Source organism: Heliangelus exortis, chromosome Z (genome assembly GCF_036169615.1).
Source record: "Heliangelus exortis chromosome Z, bHelExo1.hap1, whole genome shotgun sequence".
NCBI lineage: Eukaryota > Metazoa > Chordata > Aves > Apodiformes > Trochilidae > Heliangelus > Heliangelus exortis.
This window is the reverse complement of record NC_092454.1, coordinates 15506337-15530847: the sequence shown is the minus strand read 5'-3', so window position 1 is coordinate 15530847 and position 24511 is coordinate 15506337. Positions and strand designations below refer to the sequence as shown.

The 24511-nt window shown below is 40.5% G+C and overlaps 1 protein-coding gene across 5 annotated transcripts in view; it reads right to left on the bottom strand.

Annotated features, from left to right (window-relative positions):
• The window catches only part of GHR (growth hormone receptor), a 116259-nt gene that overhangs the window by 52146 nt on the left and 39602 nt on the right, over nt 1-24511 (bottom strand). For 4 of the 5 annotated variants that reach the window (XM_071730404.1, XM_071730405.1, XM_071730402.1 and 1 more), the window contains one exon: nt 12416-12495. The exons of the other annotated variant lie outside the window; for it this stretch is intronic. In XM_071730404.1, coding sequence (XP_071586505.1) covers nt 12416-12485 — 70 coding nt within the window. In that variant the 5' untranslated portion in view covers nt 12486-12495. The remainder of the gene's footprint in view (nt 1-12415; nt 12496-24511) is intronic. 5 annotated transcript variants of the gene reach the window in all.

Here is a 24511-nt window from a genome sequence, read left to right as displayed (position 1 = left end):
TTGTTGTTGTTTTTCTCTGCACAAGAAATAAAGTGCTGTTGACAGAGGATATTGCACAACCTCAACAATTTCATCACCATAATATCTGATTGACTGGAACTGACTAAGTAGTTTATCCTTACAAAGTGCCTTCTCAATCTACAGTTAGGCAACAGGGACACAAATATGAATCAATATTCCAAGGACACAGCGGAATTTCTACATAACAGCCAGAAGCCAAAAGCTTGTGTCAGACCAACATCATTATTACACCTCAAGGAGTCACAAGGATTTTACTTACTTTAGGACAAGTAAGTGGCTTTGGATGCTCACCCATTCCTGTGAACGTGCCTCAGCCTCATTAGAAGAGCTCAGGTTATTGTCACTCTTTTGCCTTTCTGCAGAAACCCATGACAGGATTGGCTGCCAGTGACAACTCAGGTCATTGTTGTGCATTTCCACCAGGAAATAAAAAAGTAATGAAAACTGTAATTTCATACCAATTGTGTGGTATGAAATCACCTACTACTAATAAAAAAACCCACCAGGCTTAATCAGTAAAATAAATCTAATTCACATCTTAGTATTGAAATAAGCACTAGAGAACTCAGGACATCCTAACTCCTGACAGCAGCTCTCCTGACACAATGCATACATTGGGCTGCAAGGATATGAGTATGCCAGCTATGGTCCTCCTAGGGACATCCTGAAGACATCTCAAATAGAGATCAATTTTTATTCCTCACCTGTGACCTCCATCTTGCCCTGATTAAAAGGAAAGAGGTTTTCTTCTTATGCACTTTCGTAAAAATCACCTGTCTTTCTAATAGGTACTTAAAAGCTATGATGTGTTAACAACCTGCTTGCTGTAGGACTTCTCCACCTACATAAGAAGTCAGGGCATCTTACTTCTAGTAGAGGGCTTTTCTGAAAGTAATCTGTTAGAAGCTTTTCCTAAGCTGCAATTGGATGCATTATGGGATTCCCAGAGGCAAGCATAGCTACACTCAGAGACTATTTTTAAAGCCACAAGTCCTATCAATGTAAGCCATTATACATTGCTATTATTAGTCCTTACTCCTGTTCCTAAAGAGGGTTAAGAGCTACAGATGAAGCCTAATATTCTAATTCCTTTAGGGATAGCTATGACTTTGAGAAAATTAATGCTGTTTCTAGAAAGCCAGTGTGCATATACATGTATTTGGGATTGCAGGGTATCTTAAATGTATTTCATGGATCTTATGTTGCTCAGGTGTAAAACCCATGGAAGTATAAAGCACTGTCATGGTCATAATTCATGATTCTTAAAGGATTCCAAAGTGATATAATTAAAATACATAGCCAAACTTCTCTAAACAAGAAGAAAACAGACGCTTATTCTCTTAAGAAAACCTGTACTTTTTGCTTAACAAATTGGAAGAAAAACCATGCTGAATTCCAGTGGTAACAAGACCTCATAACTGAGAAACAGCATTTAACTAGAGAATAGTTAGGGTTGGAAGGAAGGGACCTTAAAGATTGTCTAGTACCAACAGTCCACTAGTGCCAACCTCCCACTATACTTTGAGGTTGCTCAAAGCCCTGTCCAACCTAGCCTTGAACGCTTCCAGAGAGAGGGCATCCTCAGCCTCTGGGCAACCTCTTCCTGTGTCTCCTCAACCTCACAGAAAAGAACTTTTTCCTAATATATAACCGAAATCTATTCTCTTCTAGTTCAAAGCCGTTGTCTCTTGTCCTGTCACTACATGCCCTCATAAAAAGTCCCTCCTCAGCTTTCCTGTAGGCTTCTACAGGTACTGTAAGGCCACTGTTTGATCTTTCCTGAGCCTTTTCCTCTGCAGGCTGAACAGCCCCAGCTCTCACAGCCTGTCTTCATGGGAGGTTCTCCAGCCCTCTGGTCATTTTCACGTCCCTCCTCTGGACTTGCTCTGAGTGCTCTGTGCCCTTATGCTGGGGGCTGCAGAACTGAACTCAGTACTCCAGGTTGGGTCTCACAAGAGCAGAGGGAAGGGGGAGAATCACCTCCCTTGACCTGCTGGCCATGCTTCTTTTGATGAAGCCCAGGATATGGTTGACTTTCAGGGCTGCAAGAGCACATTGACAGCTCATTACAATAAATTCTTCTGTTACAAAGTTGGACAACACAAGCAAAATGTTAAATCTGATAGATGTAATTCTTGCACATTCTTTCCTCTAACTAGAACATCTTCTTAAATCTATCAGCTAGATAAACTGGTTCAGCAGAATATCAAGCCTGCTGTAGGGTGGGGGGGGATAAGATAATATGTCAGACTGGGAGCTGTGCAAGGACAATGTAGTTATTTTGAGATGGTCGGAACTTCTGAAAAGAAGCCCCCACGTCCTACAAAACACCAACTGCAAGCTGTCACTCACTTATCTCAACAAAACACTCACAAGATTGCACCACATGCAAACATGCCAGATTCTGTAACCCATGTTCCTTCTGGTAAAAAACAAATGTTTCTTGATTTGAGGAGGAAATAAAGGGCAACCCAGAAAAATACCTACTTCAAACATCTCTAGGCAGTGTTCACAGCCTTGGAAAAGTAGATAACAGCAGCTGGATATTTTAAGCAACCACATTGAATTCTGCTGGTTTTGTCTTTGCTACCTCTGTTAAGATGAAGTCTCAGCCATGAGGGCATAGCAATATTATTGCAAGTGGTTTTGTAGAAAACGATGTAACTCTAATTCAGAGACTTGGTCAGCCATGGGAGGTTAAAAAGACAGCTGTAATAGCTGTATACCCTGAAGATGTCCCAGTGCATTCTTTCAAAAGCAAACTGGCCTCCTACCTCTGTAAAGTATGGCGTAATCCAGCCAGGACTTTTAATTTAATTCTGAAAGGCTCTAGGTGTGATGGCAGGCATGTGCCAAGAGTAACAGGAGATAACCTTGGATGTTTCTGATTAACTTCTACAGCTTCCTGTTGTGCAAATGCTATGAAATCATAAAGGAAAGATAGTAAATTATTGATCTAAGACCCATTTCATTACTTGTGAAGCTGCCCTACATGCAGGTTTTTTTTTCTGTGAAGTGGCTTGACAGAAGCAGCGGCATCCTTGGATAACTGGGCAATTTCAGACTGAAACACACAAGGCAATTACATTCAAAGTTAACCAAACTAGTTAGCAAGACCAAACATCCCCTAAAAATCACTGAAGAATAAACCAGAGAATGAAACAGTTCACTAGAAAATAAATTACATTTGCTTTGTGTACACACTGGCATTTTTCCATGTTGTCCAGTCTTTTATACCTCCTTTTTAATACAACACTCACATTGCCTTTGCCTTATGACATTTATGGACTCAAAATTAAATGGTGAATAATTGGACCAGTAACTTAGACTTCCAAACACCTCACTTGGTTGAATTCCAAATATCAACACATAGCCTATGACAGAAATACTTCTGCATTACACTCCACCCTCAACCATTTCTGCTAGAGAAGTTCTCTAAAATAGACACTAAGAACATAAATAAGAATTTCTTTTTCTTGCCAGATTATGAGCCACTAATAATTTCCATTCCTTTAATAATTACTTTTAAGTTCCAAAAAACCACTTCACTGCAATGAAGATCAACCCAGAATACATACAAGTGGAGTAAAACATATAGTTTGAATTAAATTTAGTTACTGTAGTTGACATCAGCATTTTCATTGGAGCAATTTTATTGAGTAATAGTTATTTGATCATTAACAGCAAATAGTAAATAGGCCATATTAACATTTGTAGTTATTACCTACATTTGCTTCTCTAGCACTTGCAATTCCCTGTTCAAAGTCATATTATCACATTATTCTGTTTTGTGCTTCAGTGCCAAAGACACAGAACACAAATTCAAAGGACATTATTTTACTTTCTACATGTTATTTTTAAAGATTTAATATTTATTAAAATGTTAACAGTTTAATTGTTGCTACTACTTAACTTTACAAAATGCTTCAACAATTGGTGGAAAGAGAAAACTAAGTACATAAAACTCTGTCTTCTTAAGTACCAGGGCTTCTTCCAGATTGATAAACTAAGGAAGGGAGTTAAGAGTAGGCTGTAGCTCTGCCTCCCACCTACGGCATAATTTCTAAGCTATTCTTCCTCCATATTTTCTTCTGAGCACTTCTCCAGTAGCAGAGAAGGAAAAGAGTGGAGGCAAAGTATTTCTATTTCCCAAGGGAACCTTGCCAGAGCCTTCTTGTGGAAGGCCACAGGCCACACCATGTCCAACCTCCCCACCATTATCTCACCCCTGTTGCCCCTTCTATCAGCCTCAGAAGCAGGTAATAACATGGGCATTAGTACTCTGCTGGAGTGTAAGAAGGAAGACTGAAGGATCATCCAAAGTTAGAAATAAGCATCTGAAGCACTCTCTGGAGCCCAACTGACCCAGAATTCTGCAAGGCTGGACCAGCCATTCAAATGGTGGCTCCAGTTTCTGAAGTACCCAATTGTGCTGGAAGTGCTGCCCCAACCCTGAGAACCGTCTAGTTCTGCTCAGGATGGCGACTAGCACAAAACTGTCAGTCACTATGTGTGATTCCAGGATGACATCCTGTGAACTCCTACTCTAAAATGTTTCTCTTTGACTTCTGATCCCTTGGAACAGCTGCCAGGAACACCCAGGTATGCCAGAATATTGCTGAGGCACACACAATGCTTCCTAACTTATACTGGTAGGAATCTGGTAAGTTTAATGATGGGTCCCCAGTTCCCAGTCACACTTTCATTCTGCTTCCAGTCTGATCCTGATAGTCACTTTTGAAAAGTACAGCATGGAAAGGTGCAACATTACAGAGAGCCTCTTAGAACCAAAAATCTCTTGTATTTTAAAAGAGGCAGTGCAATTTACTGCACAATAACCACATCATTGTTTAAATTAATGAAAAAATGTTAGCCCCTCCCATGGCTGTTTCATTATACACTATGAATGTGCAGTAAGAAGGTTTTATTTTTCAGATGGATGCTACTGAAAGCAATTTGCTCTGCATATGCTCCGCTGCATGGAATGTTTCATTACAATTCCTATAGATTACTACTGTATTTTCTTGAGCTGCTTTCTTTTCTTTCCCTGATGCACAGCCAGTTTATTAACTGAGTTCACTTGGCTAGTACAGTACAAACTGTTTAAATACTTCATATGAAATATACAACTACATTTAAAATACTGAAACTGAAACTGTAACCAGGATTTTTCTCACTTGCTAACTTCTTAAATAGTGGTGACAAACAAGTGGTTGGTTGCACATTTTTGCATCATCTCCATCATCCCATATTCCTCGTTAAATACATGGACTTATTTGTATATGTGAGCAAAAGTTTCGGTTTCAAACTGGAATCACTGCTTTACCTCCGAAAGCAAGCCACAAGTGGCTACTGTCAGCCAGCGATTTTGGGTGGAGGTCAGCCCTGGTGAAGGAGGAACAATTCTGGTTCACAGGAGGGCCAGTATTTGTGTTGGTGGCTTGGCTGCGGTCTACAGCTCTGCCTGGCAGTCTAAAGACACACGCTGGGATTAGAAGCTTTGCAGCTAGAGATGCAGATAGACTTGGCTTCTCCTGACTGCAGCTGGCACTTACTACTGAGGTGTCTGACTCTTGCAAATGAATTCAAAAGCCAGCAATGAGAGGGCAGATAATTGGTGAATTTGTCTTCAAGAGAGAAGAATGTATGATGAGAACTACAGAGCAATGAAGAAAATACGCACAATAGCAGGAATGTTAAAGGTAGCAGAGATAACTGAATGGGATAACTATGGCACATACGTTGTTTTGAAGGGTGTCTGACTGAAGCAGATAGCTCATGAAGTGTTTTAGGCAGGCTTGTGGGTGAAGATATCCAAAGTCTTGAAAGTCTTCAGTAAATACTGGAGTCACAGATGTGGTTTGGAGGAAAAGACAAAAACAGGTCTCTGGCAAACTGGGTTAGCAATGGAACCATTGTATCTACTGAGTGACAAGCCTGAACACAGACTTTTTAGTGCCATAATTTAAGGCTACTATAACTGAAAATTTCAGCATTGTTTTAATTTCTGTTTTCTTTCAAACTATAGGCCTGTCTAGAATTAATTTTCAGCATGTGTCCTCCACTCTTAGGAATGCCAGATTCTTTACTGTTAAAATACCATCTATGCTCCCTGTATGCTCCCAAGGTGAAATTCTTCTCCATGTGAGAGCATAGATACTGTCAGAGTTGCCCAGACAAATGGCTTATCTAAAATAAACCTACTGGCTAGGAAGCAAGAATGGTAAAAGTAACTCACAAGTGCACTGGCTCAACACCTTCCCTTGGATTTTTCTTTTAGTCATCAAAGTCTTGCCTAATTGTAATGGAAAGTGATGATGGAAATACTACCCTGCTCTCTGCCAAAATGAATCTTCCCTCCAGATGAAATGGTGGGATGGGTGGTATAATTTATGCTTCCCTGTGCCAAGCTTTCTGATCCTGTCTCCTGGAATGGCTCTATAGCAACTACTTCTACATAGTGGAACATATTTCTTGCTCAGACAAACTCCTGGAAATAAGGCAGCTATTCTAAAGGCTCTGTCTGCAGGTAAAAGTTTTAAATCCACATTCCCAAAAGTTCTGCCCCTACCCAGGTAAACCAGGATGCACTAAGCTGACCACCAGCCTTTCTGGTTTTACTGCCAGCACTGGTTTGGTGTGTTTACCTTGTGTTTGGTACTTAGCTGATATAATTAAGAATAGAGGTAACAAATTACTAGCAACTATATTATGGCACTATTCTTTACCTAGAGAAGGTAGAAGAATTTGCAGCTCTAAGGAAGACTCTACCTTTTCTTATTATCTTTTGTCACTTCACAAGAAGATTACTATTGTTATATATGCAAATATACCTAAGTCTTCCTGATTGTCAAAAAAAGTCATTAAAATTAATTGAATACCCTTCAGGTGTGAGAAAAGGCTTGTCACTACCCTGACTGCAATCTATAAAACTTGAGTTTGCCTAAATCCCAAAACATGTTTCTAACCAAGACAGCTATTGATCCTTTTTTTTCTGAATATTTCAAATAAAGGAACAAAGTCCCTGGTGCCTCCTGACTCTATGAAGAGACAAAGTCCCCTTTCTCATCAGAGAATATGTTGCAATTCAAAGGCACCTTCCTGCTAAGAATAAGAATCCCTCCATGTGGCATATAAGTCAAATCCATGCCTTTAGACAGCCTCCTGCTGCTTAACTTCATGGTGACAGCCAGAATTGGCCTCTCACCTTAGCTCTAGCAGAAGACATAAGCACGTGGCTGAGCAGCTAGGATGCTACTCAGAAGAAAGCATGCAGAATTATGCCCATCCAAACAAGGCAGCTAAAAGGGTGAGGCTTAGATCAAAATGAAAACAACTATATTTAGCTCTCTTTATGCAAGGTGGGGCAAAATTCAGTTGCCTCAACTTCTATCATAGACTGCCTAGGAATATTCTGTTTGCTTTTCTGTCTCTGTTTCAAGAGGAACGGATGCTCTATCTGCAAGTCTCTTGCAGATTTCTTTTGACACCTAGAAGATATCCATATGATTCATACATGGATGAATATCAAACACAGGTATCCAAGCTCCCAGTAATCAATGGAGAGCTGGTGAATACAATCCCTGGAACAAAGAAAGGCTGATGGAGTTGATTCAATTGCCTGAAAACATATGTTCTGGTGCATATGAGATGTCTGGCCTTAAAAGTTCCTTAATCTTCTGGCTGTTTCAGAATGATGCCAATGCTTTGCAGATCCTGTGTCATCACTGTGAGTACCATGCAGATGTACCTGGGTGCCCAGGGGTGTCTTCAATGACAATAAAGCTCAATGCATGGGTTATGGATTCAAATTACAGCACTACAATTGAGAGATTTGATATCCCATGAACATCTTATACTTAGATGGTTTAACCTGGATATGTAACACATGCAAAGTTCCAAGTACAGTAAGTGGGCAGACACTAGAATAGCAAAAGGATATTATGATACAAGTAAAAATAAGATTTGATACATCTCAGAAGGCAAAATAATTAATTCTACTTCTTAGAGTGGGGAAAATAGAGCATTTGAACATAATAGCCACACCCAATAATTGAAAAAAAAAGGTTGTGATGAAAAAAATAAATCATTTCCTAAAATCAGATTAGATAAAATGAACATTAATTTCAGGCTGGTAGCTCTTAAAATTATCATTGTACAAAAACATTCCTCTAAAATATTTTTATTGCTTTATTCATTAAATATGTATGCCTCTAAACACATTTCAGAAGATGAATTAGCATAGCTGCAGTATTCTGGAAAGAACTTTGATTTAGTATAAGAAATGATAAAAGACATTTCCCATTTCTTTTCACTAAGAAACAATTAGTTTTGAAACTTCTTGAGCTTATGTATTGTTTTATTAACTGGAACTAATTCCCAGTTTATTCCTCTACGTCCTTATGTGATCCACACTCATCAGTTGCAGAGAAGGAGCAAGCAGATAAAGTTCATTTTGCTTCCTAAATATTTTGTAATCTGTATCTGGTGCAGTTCCACTCAACCACTTCTGGTGTCAGCGGGTATGGTAAACCAAAATATCTAGGTATATTCTGGCTATTTATTTGAAACACCACAGTTACATTGAAGCAAATATGTCAAACACAAGTTGTGTATGTGTACATTAATATAAACTCATACATTTTTCTGTCTTCATTACCTGTGAAAATGGGCCTTACTTTTTCCAGTCTCTAGAACATAAAACCCATTTACCTACAGTAATGACACAACTATTAGAAATTACCTTCCTATTATTGTGGCCTTTATGCTTTCTTCCTACCAGTGCCTCTGTTTTGCCCTGATCATCGCATGGCAGTCACCCAATGTACATGGACTGTGTGTGGGAACCGTGCTCCCTAGCACAAGTCTGCATCTCTGAGATGGTGGGGGACACCTCTCACTACACACAAGCTACATCCTCAGTTTAAGCAGCAGGGCAAGCCAAGCTCTTTGCAGAAGGAGAGCATGGAAATGAGCTAAATCAGTGGAAAGCCTCCAGCAGAACTTGGCACCAGCCTGGAGGCAGCAAAAAGGCAGATAGATGTCCAATACCTGGTCTCAAATGCTGTGGAGCTGCCTGGACAATTGCTGGCCCCACCACCCTCTCTCCTGCCAGGAGGAAACACGTATGGGATTTCACTGCCTGCCAAGTGTGGGACTGGCCCCACGGCACAGGGCCAGCTGTCTCTTGTAAGAGCTGAACATAAGCTTTACTTACTTTCAAGACATAAAAGCCTTCCATGTAGAGGTCTATATGCCACTGTCTCACTTTTGTGCTTTGGTGTAAGATTAATAAGTATGTTTAATTTTTTAATGTGCTGTCAGAAGAAACACAATTACTGAAGTGTATTTTTTTAGGGAAGTGTGACGCTATAGATCAAGTCACTCGGGCAACATAGCAAATATTGTACAGGTATGGGACACATATAATTAAGTTCACAGGAAGGCCTGAGCAAGCCTGTGCTGGGTAGAGCACAATCCTTACAAGACTGTCAGGACTGATCACCTTAGTGAAAGCTTTGCAGGACAAGCACATTCACACAGGGGAAAAAAAGAACAAAACAGCTGATGGACACGTCTCCTTTAAGACACTGTACTAAATCCTGGAAGAGTGGCAAATGGATGTTCTCTTATGCTGTTATCTCAAACACTCTTGTTTGATTTACAGTTTCTTGTCTGACTTGCTCAACTGAGCATTTTCTCTACTCAGAATAAACGTGTTACAGTACTGAGAGAAGTTCAATGGTTAGAAATATATTCTTGGGACAACAAACCCTGTTCCCTTCACACACACACATCTTAATAATGTAGCAAACAAGGACATATATATTTAGTATTGTGTTTTGTACTTAAGCACAGTAATACAACTGAAATGTTATTCATTTTTTGATTCTGAAGTTATGGAAGTTATTATTTTGTCAGTATAGGCAAAGTCACACAAAGGTGATGTTGTGGTTAAGTTTATTTATAACACAGGTTTTTGCTGAGCGTTGGACATCTGGACCACACCTCATCTGCCAAGGATCAAAACATCCTCATGTGCCCATAACCTCGAGTAATAAATCGGTCCAGCAGGCTGCATCTAGGCAGGGATTATTTTTGTCTATTGAATGAATGTACTGTAAAATGCAGACACTGGTGTGGAGAAGGATCAAGTTAGGACACATTAATTTTTGTTCTACTGACCACTTTGAACAAAGCAATGAATAGAAACTGGTACACTAATCATATTTCACTGTGAAATGCTGACTTTCCACATTTCAGGAGAGCCAAGGGGGTTGCAAATTGCAAAAAAAAGTGAAAAAAAGTGCTTAGGTCTAACTAAAAGGACTGGAACACAAAGGTGGGAAAATGAATATGTAGCTTTATCCTGCAAATTCCTACAAGAAAACTCCTAACCAATTCAGAAGACAGAGAAGGATTCAAAACACATTAAATGAAGACCCCACATTATTTCAGCCCAATTCTAACATTAAAGTAAACACTTCACAGCCGCACACTTCTTAAAGGCACACTCATTTCCCATGCGACATGTAGGTAGCAGAATTACTGCAAGTGGGAAATGAAAGCATGGCACAAAAATGAAAACTTGATTCACTTACTGCCTTCAACAGTAAGATAAACCAGGAACTCAAACTCGAAATTTGGTAAATATTAAAAGAAAAAGCCATAACTAGCAAAGTAGTCCTGTGTCCTGATAACACAGAGGACAAGCATCTGAGATATACGCAGAATTAAACAAACAGAAACTTGTGTTTTCCCTATCCAAATTCATTTTTAATAAACAAATTTAACTGTATGGAAGAACTATCTTAAAACTGATAATGTCAGTTCTAATTATATCTTATTCCAGATGAAAGTCTCCATTAACATCAAAGTAACGCCCATTTTTTCTCTGCTTCTGTAAATATGGATATCTTGGCATTTTTGCATACAGCTCAAAGAAAATACAGAACTGTATCAGGGCAATGGGACAGTTATGACTACAAGCAACTATGCCAAAGCCCTTTGGTTTAATACCATATTGTAAAACTAATATCAAAAAGGCTAATGAAACATGGCTTGCAACTCTGTACGTATTTAATTTTCATTCAATAACACCTAAGTATGGAGCTAAACCAAAAAAAAAAAATAAACTGAGATATGTCATAAATTTTCTTTGAAGAACTTACCAGTTTATTTACAGTTTGTTGTGGAAACTGTTTCCATCCCACTTTTACAAAAATTACTCATCAAAATGCCCTCTCTGACTCTCTCAACTTACACTGATTTTTGCTAGAAGATCAGGGGTACCTGCTTTCAAAGCTATCTGCATCTGCTCCACAACTCTTGGAAAAGAGGTAACACTTCTGCATAAAATTAGTAATGATGGCAATTAAATTATTACTGCTTTCTCCAAAGTCCAGATCGCTAAAAAGCAGAGTAGGTTACATTGTATTTGTTTACAGGGGTGGGTCACAACCAGCATAAACAGATCAGTCTGACATGACTCCCACCGGAGTTACTGGAAATACTTTGTTCTAAATTAGTAAAAGAGCAGTTGCACAGGACCCATCAGGGTCAGGACACACCTCTGGGTGACACAGAAATGGTTCTAAATCTATGCGGTATTCAACAAGAAAAAGCATCAAGAAAGTTCATCTGGACCAAAGTAATTTCCAGCCTGGTCTTTAATTCAGAAAATCGAAAAATGGAGGTGAATATGGACAGGAAGGCAAAGAACTGTGGAAAGCCAGAGGTACATTCAGTGAATGTGAACTCTGAGCAGATCTGCTGAATTGTATACACCACAGGATGAGCCTTCAGAGCCTCTCCTTGCTATAAAGGCTTCTGTTGGCTACCCACAGCCAAACGGCTGTTTGAGGGTACATGTGCTTTTCAAATAGTTTTAATAACCTCTACTCAAGAATTGTAAAGTGTATTTCTTATGAAATTTGTTCATATTGGCCTCAGAGCTGAAGTATACAGTCTTAAAATTCCTCCTCTGTATTTCCAAACTGTTCTACACTTAACATATGAATGTACTAAACAGACTTGCTAAGGGAAACCCCACCAGTTTCTATAAAACAATTAACCCCATGCGATTCTTTCATAACTTCAGTGCCTGAGCAAAGAAAATCCAGATATCTAAAACCAACATTGATTCAGACTGTTTTTGTATCACATGTCTAATGTTGTCTATGGAATTCACCTTCATTCTTCAACACATCTCAAACTTATCCACTGGCTTTATAACAAGATTAACTGATGCATTTTTCACTTTTTACACTATGTACCCAGGTTACTCCAATCATTAAACTATCATGTCTTAAGACATAAAATAAAAAAATGCTCTTTATTAAAAGCTCTCTATATAAATACACACAAAGGCAGAGAAAGGTATCATAAAACTTACCATCACTTGAAGAAAGCAAGTCACTTGCACATACCAGTGCCAAAGTAAACAGCAGATGCCAAAGATCCATGCCTCTAATTCTGTAATAATGAAAAACAAAAAGAGAGGTTTTTTTATAAGCTAATAATACCAACTGGTATGATACGACATTTAAACTACTATATAGTTACATTGAAGTTCTGATTGCATTTATACTACAAGTGTATTTTGTTTACAGTTTATTGCCTCATAAAGGCATACATCATCTTGCAGTCTAGGACAGAGAGTAAATACTATTTTTACAAGAGAACTATCTTACGGGTTTCTATTTCACTTCATATAAAGGTGGAAGACATCAAGTACTGTAAGCCTCTAGCTCGCTTCCAGGGAGTAGCCAAACTCCCCCCACTGCCTTTGACGGATGGATCCCAATACTTAAATGAAACAGGAAAGAACAGTATTGCTTTCAAGAAACAAAGATAAGAATCATAGCATCATAGAGTCATGTAATGGTTTGGGTTTAAGGTCTGACCTCTAAAGATCATCTAGTTCCAATGCCTTTGCATGGGCAGGGGCACCTCCCACTAGATCAGGATGCTCACAGCCCTGTCCAGCCTGGCCTTGAACACTTCCAGAGAGCAGGAATCCAGAACTTACCTGGGCAACCTGTGCCAGTGTCTCACCACACCACCCTCGCAGTGAAGAATTTGTTCCAATGTCTAACCTAAATATACCTTCTTCCAGTCTAAAAACATTACCCTTTATCCTATCACTACATGCCCTTGTAAGAAGTCCCTCTCCAGTTTTCCTGTAGCCCTTTCAGGTACTGGAAGGACGCTACAAGATCTCCCTAAAAGATTCATCTTTGTATGCCATTTATAACCCTTCCCAAGTCTAGGACTACATGCAATAAAGCTGAGAGGAGTGATGCAGTATGATAAGATGGCTCCTACTCTAGAAAGCTAAATGGGTGTTAGCAGGAGAACACCAGCTGAGTACCTACAGACACTGCAGCTGGCAGCAGATGAGGAGTGGAGGGGCACCAGTAGCTGTGGGGCTGCAAGGGTCAGAGAAACCTGGGCAAATTTTCTGCTCTGCTCCCAGCCAGCATCCTGCATAACCCTGAGCTGCTGCCTGGGTGCCCCAGCTCTGCTGTGTTGCTCTTCAGGGGCTGCCATGGAGACTCTCTATGCTAGAACATTCTACCTACACCAGTTAGAGGCACCTTCTGACAGACCTGAGCAACCTCCAAGCATACAAACATTTACAACCCCCCCAGAAAGCACTCTTCTCCTTCTCCCTAATTCACCTCTGCCATAGACACAGACACGTAACCTTCAGCCCCATCCCACAATCCTGTTTCAGAGACACTACTTACCTCCTGTCATTATCACCAGCATCTGATCACAAGGAAAGGCAGAGCCTGGGATATGTTGTACTTGTGGACCATGCAACCTTCTGTGCAAAACTGTACCATGCCCTCAAAAGCTTATGAGGTCTCCATATGCAGTAGGGGGAAAGCATACATACTGTGAATTACAACCTAACCATTTACAACCACGCCAGTGGAGCACAGGGATTAATGGAGGCCTTCAAAACCAAAGTTACAAAACCAAAATGACCACCAACACTGGAACAACAGTCAGGCAGTGGTTTCTTGTTCTGTGGCACAAAACTGCCAAATATACTGACACCCCACTTCCGCAAGGCACAAGAGAGAGAGAGAAATAGCTCCACTTTCATATTTGACTAAATTGGTGTAACAAACCTTTCTTCTGCACTGGAGTGTTTTCAATTAGATGTTTTCTTTTTTCATCTAAGAGCAGATTAAATCACAAGTGTCCAAGCAGTCAAGCCCACTAATAAATAACCATCTCTAAGTGGGTGTTGTTGATTAATGATGAATGATGTCAAATCTGGGTGTCAATAACTAGTCAGTCTCCGAGTAGAGTTAACAGAGTTTGCATTTACTCAAAAACTGTAAAACACAAGCACACAGAGCACATATAACTATGGTAACACTGGATTTCAAAGGTAATTCCCTCCTTAATTTTCTTACCCCAAGAGAACAGGTTGAATCACACTACAGAAAAAAATCAGAACTGCTACCAACTCCAGATTTCTCATTCCTGCACAAAACTTGAGAATCAGAAGGTATTTCTCACACCCTCACTAACACAACTGCTTAACAACTCTCAAGTTTCAGGCTCAGTACAGGAGGCATTTATTCCAGCCACGGCAGGTGAGCAGTGCCTGACCCAGACCTGCAAAGGCAAGCCAGGAGATGCTCGCCACACCCACAACATGGCTCGGGTGTCCTGCTGCTCCCCCCAAGTCTAGGGGACAGCTGCACAAAGAGCTGGGGTAGCTCAGAGCCAGGCACTGGGAAGGCCTTTCCCTGGGCCAAGCATTTCTCCAAAGATGACTCCCCTGTTCTCAGGTGGACAGGGAGGAAGGAAGTGGTACCATTTCTGAAGACTTGGGGTGGTGGGAATGAGGCAGGCTGGAGAGCAGGACCAGGAGCAGTAAAGGCTGCAGCTTCTGGAGTGCACAGGGCTGGGAAGAAGTTCATAAAGCAAGCCACAGGCCAACAATCCTCCTACACTGGCACAGAACAAAGTTCAACTGGGATCAGCTACGTTTTCAGCTAGCTCAATTGTTCCCTTGCTTCATCTGTACTCTTGTTTAAAGATTCTTATTGTCTCTTACTAATAAATCTTCTACAGAAATGTTTCTCTGTGTTTGCCAGTTCCTCATCTCTTATATGTTTTCTACCCTGTTGAACACCCCCTCCTTTCAGCCCTTCCACTTTCTTCCTGAAGTTTTATTTGCTTTTTCACAGACTAAGCACAGTATTACTTTATTTACAGCCCTCCTGCTCTCTCCCTGTTGCAATGCCCAGCCATCCCATCCTTCGTCCAGATTTACACTTCCCTGTTCTCCCAGGTCCACCAACCTCTGCTGATCTTACCACTCTTTTCCAAGCTTTCCTATTTCTTCTTGCTTATCATAGAATCATAGAATCATAGAATCCTAGGGGTTGGAAGGGACCTCGAAAGATCATCTAGTCCAACCCCCCTGCCAGAGCAGGGCCACCTAGAGTACATCACATAGGAACGTGTCCAGGCGGGTTTTGAATGTCTCCAGTGAAGGAGACTCCACAACCCCCCTGGGCAGCCTGTTCCAGGGCTCTGTCACCCTTAGCTTAGCCAAAGAAAAGCCCAAACCCTCACAGGACTTCCTCTGTGAGGACAAATGTCATCAACAAAGGCAGTCATTCAGAGCACATCTGAACTGTTCTGTTTTTCTGAACTGCTCAATACAACTCTGTTGGGACTAGGGTCAGCCTCCACATGCAGATATCACAGAATGGACACCCTCTGTCCCTGTGTTGTTACTGGCAGCCATCTCAACTTTTTCCCAGGAAGAGTGATTTGCAGCTGGAGCACCAACCCGGGAGCCTGGAAATACATCCCAGAGGTCAACAAGCGTGTTGGACTTCGGTAAGTTTTTGCTGTAGAAGATGCAAACATTCCCATCATTCCAGCACTGCTCTTCTTGCAATGGCAAACTTGTTTACATTTTCTGATGCAGTGAACTCCATCAGGAAATCGTTCCAGTCAAAATTAACCCATAAGTATTTTCTGTAACAAATCTGTTTGTTGACTGGCTTTATCAGGACTCCACAAAGACATGGCTCAGGAGCAGAGCCAGGACAACACAGACACAGGAGTGAGCAGCTGTCGTGGAGGGAGGACACAGTCATCCCTTCAGCAGCAGCTACTACTTAACAACAATTCTGTAATTATTAGGAAAGCCTTTGCTGAGCCACAGGCCTTGGCTAAAACATACAGCTCTCTGAAACAGGGCACAGGATTTGCATTCCTAAACCTAAAAGGTGATCAAAATTGCTGCTTAATCCTCTGCCTTTTCACAAGTAAAATGCAGTATAAAACCAAAATTATGCCTTTTTGGTGGATTCTCACAAATATCACTATCTGCTCTGCCTAAATCCACATGGCATCCTCCATGGAGTTATCTGTCCAGACAAGTTGAAGTTGCATCTGGAGAAAAATCCAATGGGTATACTCTGACTATGCCCAATATGGATGGGGCTGAGGTCAAAAGTGACAATTACTATTATTTCAAAATATGGATAGGACATGTTACACTTTCCATATACCTGCCCCCAGAAAGGGCATGCTGTGCTAGCCTCCTAGGTGCTCAAACACAGAACCCTTGGCACAGGCTCATACTCAATGTCTGCCCCAGGCAAAAGAAACTCTGGAAGGGGTATGAAGAATGCATGACCTCTCCGTACTGAGCACATGCACCAAAAGCTCTGCTTGGCTGCAGGTATTACTACCACTTCTAGAGGTTTTGGAGGCCAGGGCAGAGCTGCACCACCACAGCTCCCAACCCATAGGAGAAAAGTTGTTGCAAAGCAGGAGCTACTCCATCATGATAACACTTTTGGCAATACAGAATAAAATTTCTGAGAGAGTTCTCTGAAGTGTCATCTGCCCCACCATCAGACAACTATTGCCTTGCAGAAAGTTCTCACAAATACATCTTGCAACCACCTGCTGCTGTTCCTCTAAGCTTATATCCAACAAGAGCTGTATTGTTCAGTCTTAACCTAGCAAGAGATTGCTTCTCTGTTGGCTTTGGGATAGAACTGAACTTTAACAATCTACAAATATTTACCTCCTAGCATCTACCCTTACGTGTACAAGAAAGACAAATGCTATTAATAAAATCTATGCCACTATTTAAGAGAAAAAAAAAAATTTAGTCTCTCTAATGCATGTTATGCTAAGGAATAATAGTCTATATCTCATCCAGTTCCAGCAGTTTGTAATAATTAAGCAAGTTATAACCAGAAAAAAAAAATAAAAAATACAGACGTTGACTGTCCTCAAGCCAGCTAAAACTTAACCACAGGAACATTTGGCTAGAGGTCAGCTCAGGGTAATTGCTTCAGTACAGAAAGGGAGCCAAGAGTTATAAAAAGGAGAAAAAAAAAGTCTTGGCCCTTTTCTATAGCGATATTGGAGTAAGGTCAGTCACAAGTGAATTTAAACATGACATCTCTCCAGCAGGACATGAACATAGTATAAACATAGTATAAATAGGCAAAGCTGGGCTAAGAAATTCCTTGAGAAAAGAAACACTTCAGTCCCAGTATACTGAGTGGTTTGCATCTACTCTGGACAAGAAACAATGTTAGCACTCAGAGTAAACCATGAGTTCAGCCTATAAAGAGAACAGTTGTTTGAAGGGAGATCTTTGCATTTAGAGAGCTCTTGAATCTGAAGGAACCTACATGAAGAAGAAGGACATTACACTTCAATGAACTGTGTCTATGCAGGGACTTTAGCTTTTGTCATCTCCATAAACTCACCTGACTCAAAAAAAATGAGTTTTTTCCCCTGTAGCCTCCTGGAGTTTAGCATTGCTTGCCAAAGCAACACACAAGCAGCTAGTCCAGAAGCAAAGGTGACCTCTATGCTGCAAACTGAACCACAAAGTTATTGAGTGAAGGATTAATTCGAGGAGCTTTTCTGGACATTGTTTCATCATTGCATCAGATCACAAACAGGGAAGGACACAAGAACATGGCACGATCAGTAGCACCAGGTGGATTGCTTTGTTCCGTGCTTGTGTAAAAACATTCACACTGGTTTGGCAGATCACATGTAGCTGCAATCACTTTGCCAGCTCACCCTCATTCTCCTGAATGCCATCAGGACAGCATCATTCTGCCAACAAAATGAGTTACGGCTCTTCCAAACGACTCAATCTAAACCCACCATGGACTGAAAGACTTCTTCGGTATTACAGCTTCATTAAGTCATCAGCAGCACTTGGATGAATGCCTGTTTTTATAAAACCCTCGTCAGATCTATGTACTCAGCTGTGTTAAGAAAAAGAAATAACAAATTGTCACAATTGATAAGAATAACACACCATTCACCTACTGTGTGTGGTTATCTGGGATACGGAAAGAAGAAATAAAGTACTGAACATTAAAAAAAAGAATCTCATGAAGAGCACATTTTAAAAAAGCAACACAAACTAAAAAAACTAACAAAAAACAGAATCACAGGAGAAGAACGAAGGACTCTACTATAAAGTTACGTTTATTACATATGATATGATGCAAATTTGTGGTTTTCTGAAACTTATAACAAATGAAAATATGGAACAGAAACAATTTTATATTAATAATAAGAGCTTATGCAAGCTAAATAATTTATAGGAGTTTTCATATTAAAACTGAGAACAGAATCTATTACAATAATTGCTCACTTTGGATTTAGAAAAATTGATAATTTTTTCCTAAGCAAACTTGTAATTTTTGAGACTATAAGAAAGTTTTGTTTAAACACCAAATCTATTTGTATTTCCATCTTAATAGACACCTTTGGTACTCTCACCAGCATTTTGATTTCTTTTTCCCCACGGATACATATGTCAGCTGATTACTCTGATTTAAACTATATTTAAACTGGTAACAGGCCAAATGGTTCTCTGTTCTTGGTTGTGGTCAAGAGCTCTTCACCAAATCCAGAGACTGGACATTGCTCTGGATTTTTACTGAAAACTGTTCTAGGTTAATCCTATTATGAAGTCAGACTTCAAGTATGGGGCTACAAAGTCTAAGGATGTCTGTGGCATATGGCATATCACAGAATTGTTCTGGTTGCAAAAGACCTTTGAGATAAAGTCCAACCATTAACTTTACCGAGTCCACTGCTAAACCATCTTCCTAAGCACCACATCTACATATCCTTTAAACACCTTCAGGGATGGTGATTCAACCACTCCCCTGGGCTGCCTGTTCTTGAGCCTGATGACCCTTTCAGTGAAGAAATTTTTCCTCATAGCCAATCTAAACCTCCCCAAGCACAATTTGGGGCCACTCCTCTTGTTCTGTCACTTAAAACCTGAGAGATGAGACCTACCCTTACTTTACTACAACCTCCCTTCAGGTGGTTGTAGAGAGTGATAAGGTCTCCCTCCAACCTTCTTTTCTCCAGACCTAGTTTTCTCAGATGCTCCTGAAAGGACTTGTTGTCCAGAACCTTCACTGCCCTTCTCTGGACTTGCTCCAGCACCTCAGTGCCCTTATTGTAGTGAGTGGACCAAAACTGAACACAGTACTCCAGATGCAGCCTCATCAATACCAAGTACAGGGGGACAATTACTGCCCTGGTTCTGCTGGACACACCGCTGTTATGCTTTGATAGCAGTAGCCTAGTGGACTAGGTTCACAGAGAGAGGATGTGACCAACAGGAGCATTGTATTATCTCCGTCAGAAGATACTTAGTAAAGCACAATTGAAGTTAGTCTTAAGTTTGTATCTACCTCATAAATAGAAATTTTTTGAACTTGAAGAACACTTGCCCCAAACATAGCAAAGCAGCAGAACCGATGCATCTCAGCTGAAAGAAATGGCAGCATTTAGCTGCTATCACGCAATATGAATTGCTTCGCTGACACTCAGATTTATGTGTAGTTATATCATTAAGGCAGAAGATCCAGGCCTATTTACAAGAGTGGTAATTTTTTCAGGCTATAAACACACCTTTCAACTACAGGCTTTTTTTTCATCTTCTTTCTTTTTTTATATATTATTGTTAACATTTAGATAACACTCATGCAAAAGACAAAATTTACCTCTTTGATTTGTTATTTATACAATAAATTGTGAAGAAAAGTGTGAGAATTTCTCTATATTAGCAAAAAGTATATGCCAATTTCTTTGAAGGCATTTAATGCACCAATTTGCTGTCAAATATCATGGTTAGAAAGGAAAAAGAAATGCATGAGTCAGTTTTTAGAAATAATCCCCTGGTAATTTGTACTAAAAATATGGTTTTACTCATAGGAAAACATTTCACTGAGATAATTATTCACACTTTACATAAAGAAATTAAATTACATTTCTATTGCAGTAAAACATTTCTGTTCCAGTGTAAAAAAACTCCAGTTCTCTTCAGTGTCTTGCTAGCATTAAAGCTTAAATTCTGTCAGGACTGAGCAGCATGACTCCACTTCAGCAGAGCAGCTAAACACATTTGAATTTAAGCAGGGAAGATTATATATTTACCAGGAGAACATGGCTAAGTAATTCCCAGAACACAGTCAGAGTGCTTAGCACCTCACAGAAACTCTGAAACAATAATGGATCACAGGAGTTGGAAAAGCAACCTATGTGGCATTACCGTGAGTAGAAACAAACAGGATTACTCACACAGTTAATATTAAATAGCCTTTTTATTTCTGCTGCTAGACTTGCAGTGGACAGAAGGCAGTTCCACTTTTCCAGCTGGCATTTTCTTTCCCAGCCTTCTCCTGTGTGCTAGTATCTGCATATCATTCAAAAATCTTACTGCTTGGGCAAATATAGTCAGATAGGTTTCAGCACACATTACAAATAAATCTGCCTCTGATCTTTTGGAGCCTTTCTGTAACATGAAAACTCTGCTCCTTCTGATTTCCTGAAACTGACATATTTGGCAATCACTGAAGATACCTGGTTGTAACTTATTTTACTATTACCCTGCTTCAACATGATAAAGCTTCTACTGTCCACAGATGAAGAGGGTTTAGTTACAGTTGAGCATTTCTGAAACAAGCAGCCTCCATTTCTTTAAATAATCTTAAAGCAAACATGCCTTTCAGACCTCAAAGAGCAATTTCAGGAAATCAGGAGAGTAGAGTTTTAATTTTAAATAGTATCTTTATAAATAACAAACCCAAAACTTTTCTTCCAGGAACAGTATCTCCCAGAAGCTGTAAAGTTTAACCTTAAGACCCTGGTATTTATACTATACTAATGGAACTACTTAACAGTCCATTACCATGGGACAAATTAATTACATGGTTTAATCACATGCTAAATTATTCATATGCTCCTAATCACATTAAAAACTACATAACAAAGCCCGTATGGCATTTAGGAAGTAATTTACTTAAATATTGGATTAAGTGAAAGCTGGCAAATGACAAAGGATGGGAGCAGCATTTCTGGATGGCCACTCATGACTCCAAGGAGTCACATATTTATTATCACTTGGTCAAGCAAACAAAGAGTAATGAGCTTGACAGAAGGTCTGATAATAAATAGTGCATTTCAAATAGGCGTGGTTTTGAATGTCCTGAAGTTAGTATCAGTTTAAGATACACTTTAATACTGCTTTAATTTTTATCTGTGATTTACAGATTGAAGCTAAGTTTCAGTATTAGTTTAACTGATGTGTATTTAGCACATATATGAATATATGAGCACATATATTCAACATAAATGTTTTAAAAAATTATTTCAAGGAAAATTCTTTGTTTAGAAGTCCTCTGTTAGTGAGAAACAATATGGTTGCAACTGCTTTCCATGTGTCCTCTGTAAAACCATACCAGCACTCTTCCCTGATTCTATTCTCTGCTGATTTCGTGCTTCAAGCCCATACAAATCTGAAAAGATAAACTGTGAGCACTACCCAAAAAGCACAGTACTGGATTCAGCAATTGCATGAAACACTTTGAACAGCCATATACAAAGACTTTAAGCTAATCCTTAATTGTATAAATCAGCGGAAAGTTGAAGGAGATATTGAATGAGAACAGCAAGGGGAGAGTATTATTAAATGCAGCATTGACAAAATAAGTTTTCATGTGGTAAGGAGTAATTGTGAAGTTATTGTTGAAGTTTCTGCAACATAAGCAATAGAAACAGACATATTAATTTTAAAGGTTATTTGACAAATCTGTTCCTAAACAGATCTTTCAGTGCTGTCAGACAATGTTTTCCACCAGCAAATACTAATGCAGTCTGCAGTGCATTTCAGTGGCAATACCCATTTCACAAACAGGGACCTGGAGACACCGGGAAGAGGAGCGGCTTGCTGGCATTTCCACACACCCAGCTGCAGCAGTCAGGCATGGACTGCAACTCTCCCTAACATCTCAGCTAACATTAATGAACATTAATGAGGCTTGTGTATTCATCTGTCAGAGAAAGTCTTCAGCCAGAGGCTTCTTAATTTGGTTAGAAGGGGTTTAAACTAGTGTCGGTGGGGGTGGGGATCCTCAGTTCATCCCACACCCACCGCTTTAAGGGCACAGCCATTAAGAGATGCCCCTCCCGTGGAGGGGAACCACAGGTCAGATGTAAAACATCTGAAACCCTGCCAGTAAGACTAGTTCAGTGGGGGCCCATCTTAAATGCCTCTGTGTGAATGCACCAAGTTTGCGGAATAAACAAGAGGAGCTGCAGATGTCTGTGTACCTGCAGGGCTATGATGTTATTGGTTCCACTGAGATATGGTGTCATGGCTCTTGTGACTGGAGAGTGGGAATCACTGGGTATAAACTATTTAGGAAGTACAGAAAGAGCAGAAGAGGAGGGGGTGTCACCCTCTACACTAATGACCAGCTGGAGTCCATGGAGCTCTTCCTAGGGATGGATGAGGAACTGACAGAAATCCTATGGGTCAGGGTAAAAAGGAAGACAGGGGTGGGAGATACCATAATGGGGGTCTTCTACAGGCCACTTGACCAGAATGACTGAGCAGATGAGGCCCTCTATACACAGATAGAAGCAGCTTTGCACTCCAAGCCCTCTTCCTCATAAAGGACTTTAACCACTCCGATATCTGTTGGAGTGACACAGAAAGGCACCAGCATTCCAGAAGTTCCTGGAATGCATTGATTACAAGTTCTTTCTCCAAACCACAGAGGAACCAACAAGAAAAGGTGCTATGCAGGACCTGGTTCTCACGCATAGAGATGGGCTGGTAGGTGATGGCTCGTGGTACCCCAACTTGAAGTACTGTTTCCAGTTCTGGAGCCCCCTGAGACAGTCCCATCATAAGATGGACGTGGAGCTCTTGGAGCAAGACCAGACGAGAGCTATGAAGATGATGAGAGGGCTGGATCACCTCTCCTATGAAGAGAGGCTGGAGAGGACTCCAGGGAGACTTCACAGTAGCCTTTCAGCACCTGAAGAGGCAGGAAAGCAGGGGAAGGATTTTCACAAAGGTGTGTAGACAGAGGACAAAGGGAAATGGATTAAAACTGGAAGAGGGTAGATTTATACTAGACATTAGGAGGAAATTGTTATACTTTGAGCTGCACAGAAAAGCTGCAGAGGCCCCATCACAGGAAGTGTTCAAGACCAGGCTGGATGGTGCTTTGAGCAACCTGCTCTAGTGGGAGGTGTTCCTGACCATGCAGAAGGGTTGAACTAGGTGATCTTTAAGGTCCCTCCCAACCCTAAAAATTCTATCATCTTTGATAAGTCCATGGAACAGGAGAGGTACCTGAGGACTGAGGAAAGCAAATGTCACTCCAGTCTTCAAGAAAGGCAAGAAAGAGGACCTGGGTAACTACAGGCTGGTCAGCCTGACCTCCATCCCTGGAAAGGTGATGGAACAACTCATTCTTGGTGCTGTCTCCAGGCACATCAAGGACAAGAGGATTATCAGGAGCAGTCAACATGGCTCCTGATATTCCCCTAAATATCAGTCAACTAAGGGGAAGTCCTGTCCGAGCAACCTGATAACCTTCTATGAGGAGGTAACTAGGTCGATGGATGATGGCAGAGCAGTGGACAGTCTTGATTTCAGGAAGTCATCTGACACAGTCTCCCACAGCATCCTTGGAGTGAAGTGTGGCCTGGATGATCAGATGGTGAGGTGGATCAGGAGCTGGCTGAAGGATAGAAGCCAGAGAGTTGTTGTCAATGGGATGGAGTTGAGTTGGAAGAGTGTTTCTAGTGGAGTGGAATATCTACCTTATGCGGGAAGGCTGAGGAAGCTGTGTCTGTTCAGCTTGGACGAGAGGAGAATGAGGGGTGACCTCATTAATGTTTATAAATGTGTAAAGGGAGAGTGCCAGGAGGACAGAGTAAAGCTTTTCTCAGGGGTGACTCATAATAAGACAAGGATTCTAAGATTCTGTGATATGATTTATTGCCAGCCATCTTAGCATCAAAAAATAAAGCCACAAAACACACCCCAAAAAGGGGTAAAAACACACCCCAAAGCAAAAACTAATAATTTGCATTAAGAGAGAAAGAACCGCAATTAGGGGGAAGACAAGCTTGTCTGAAA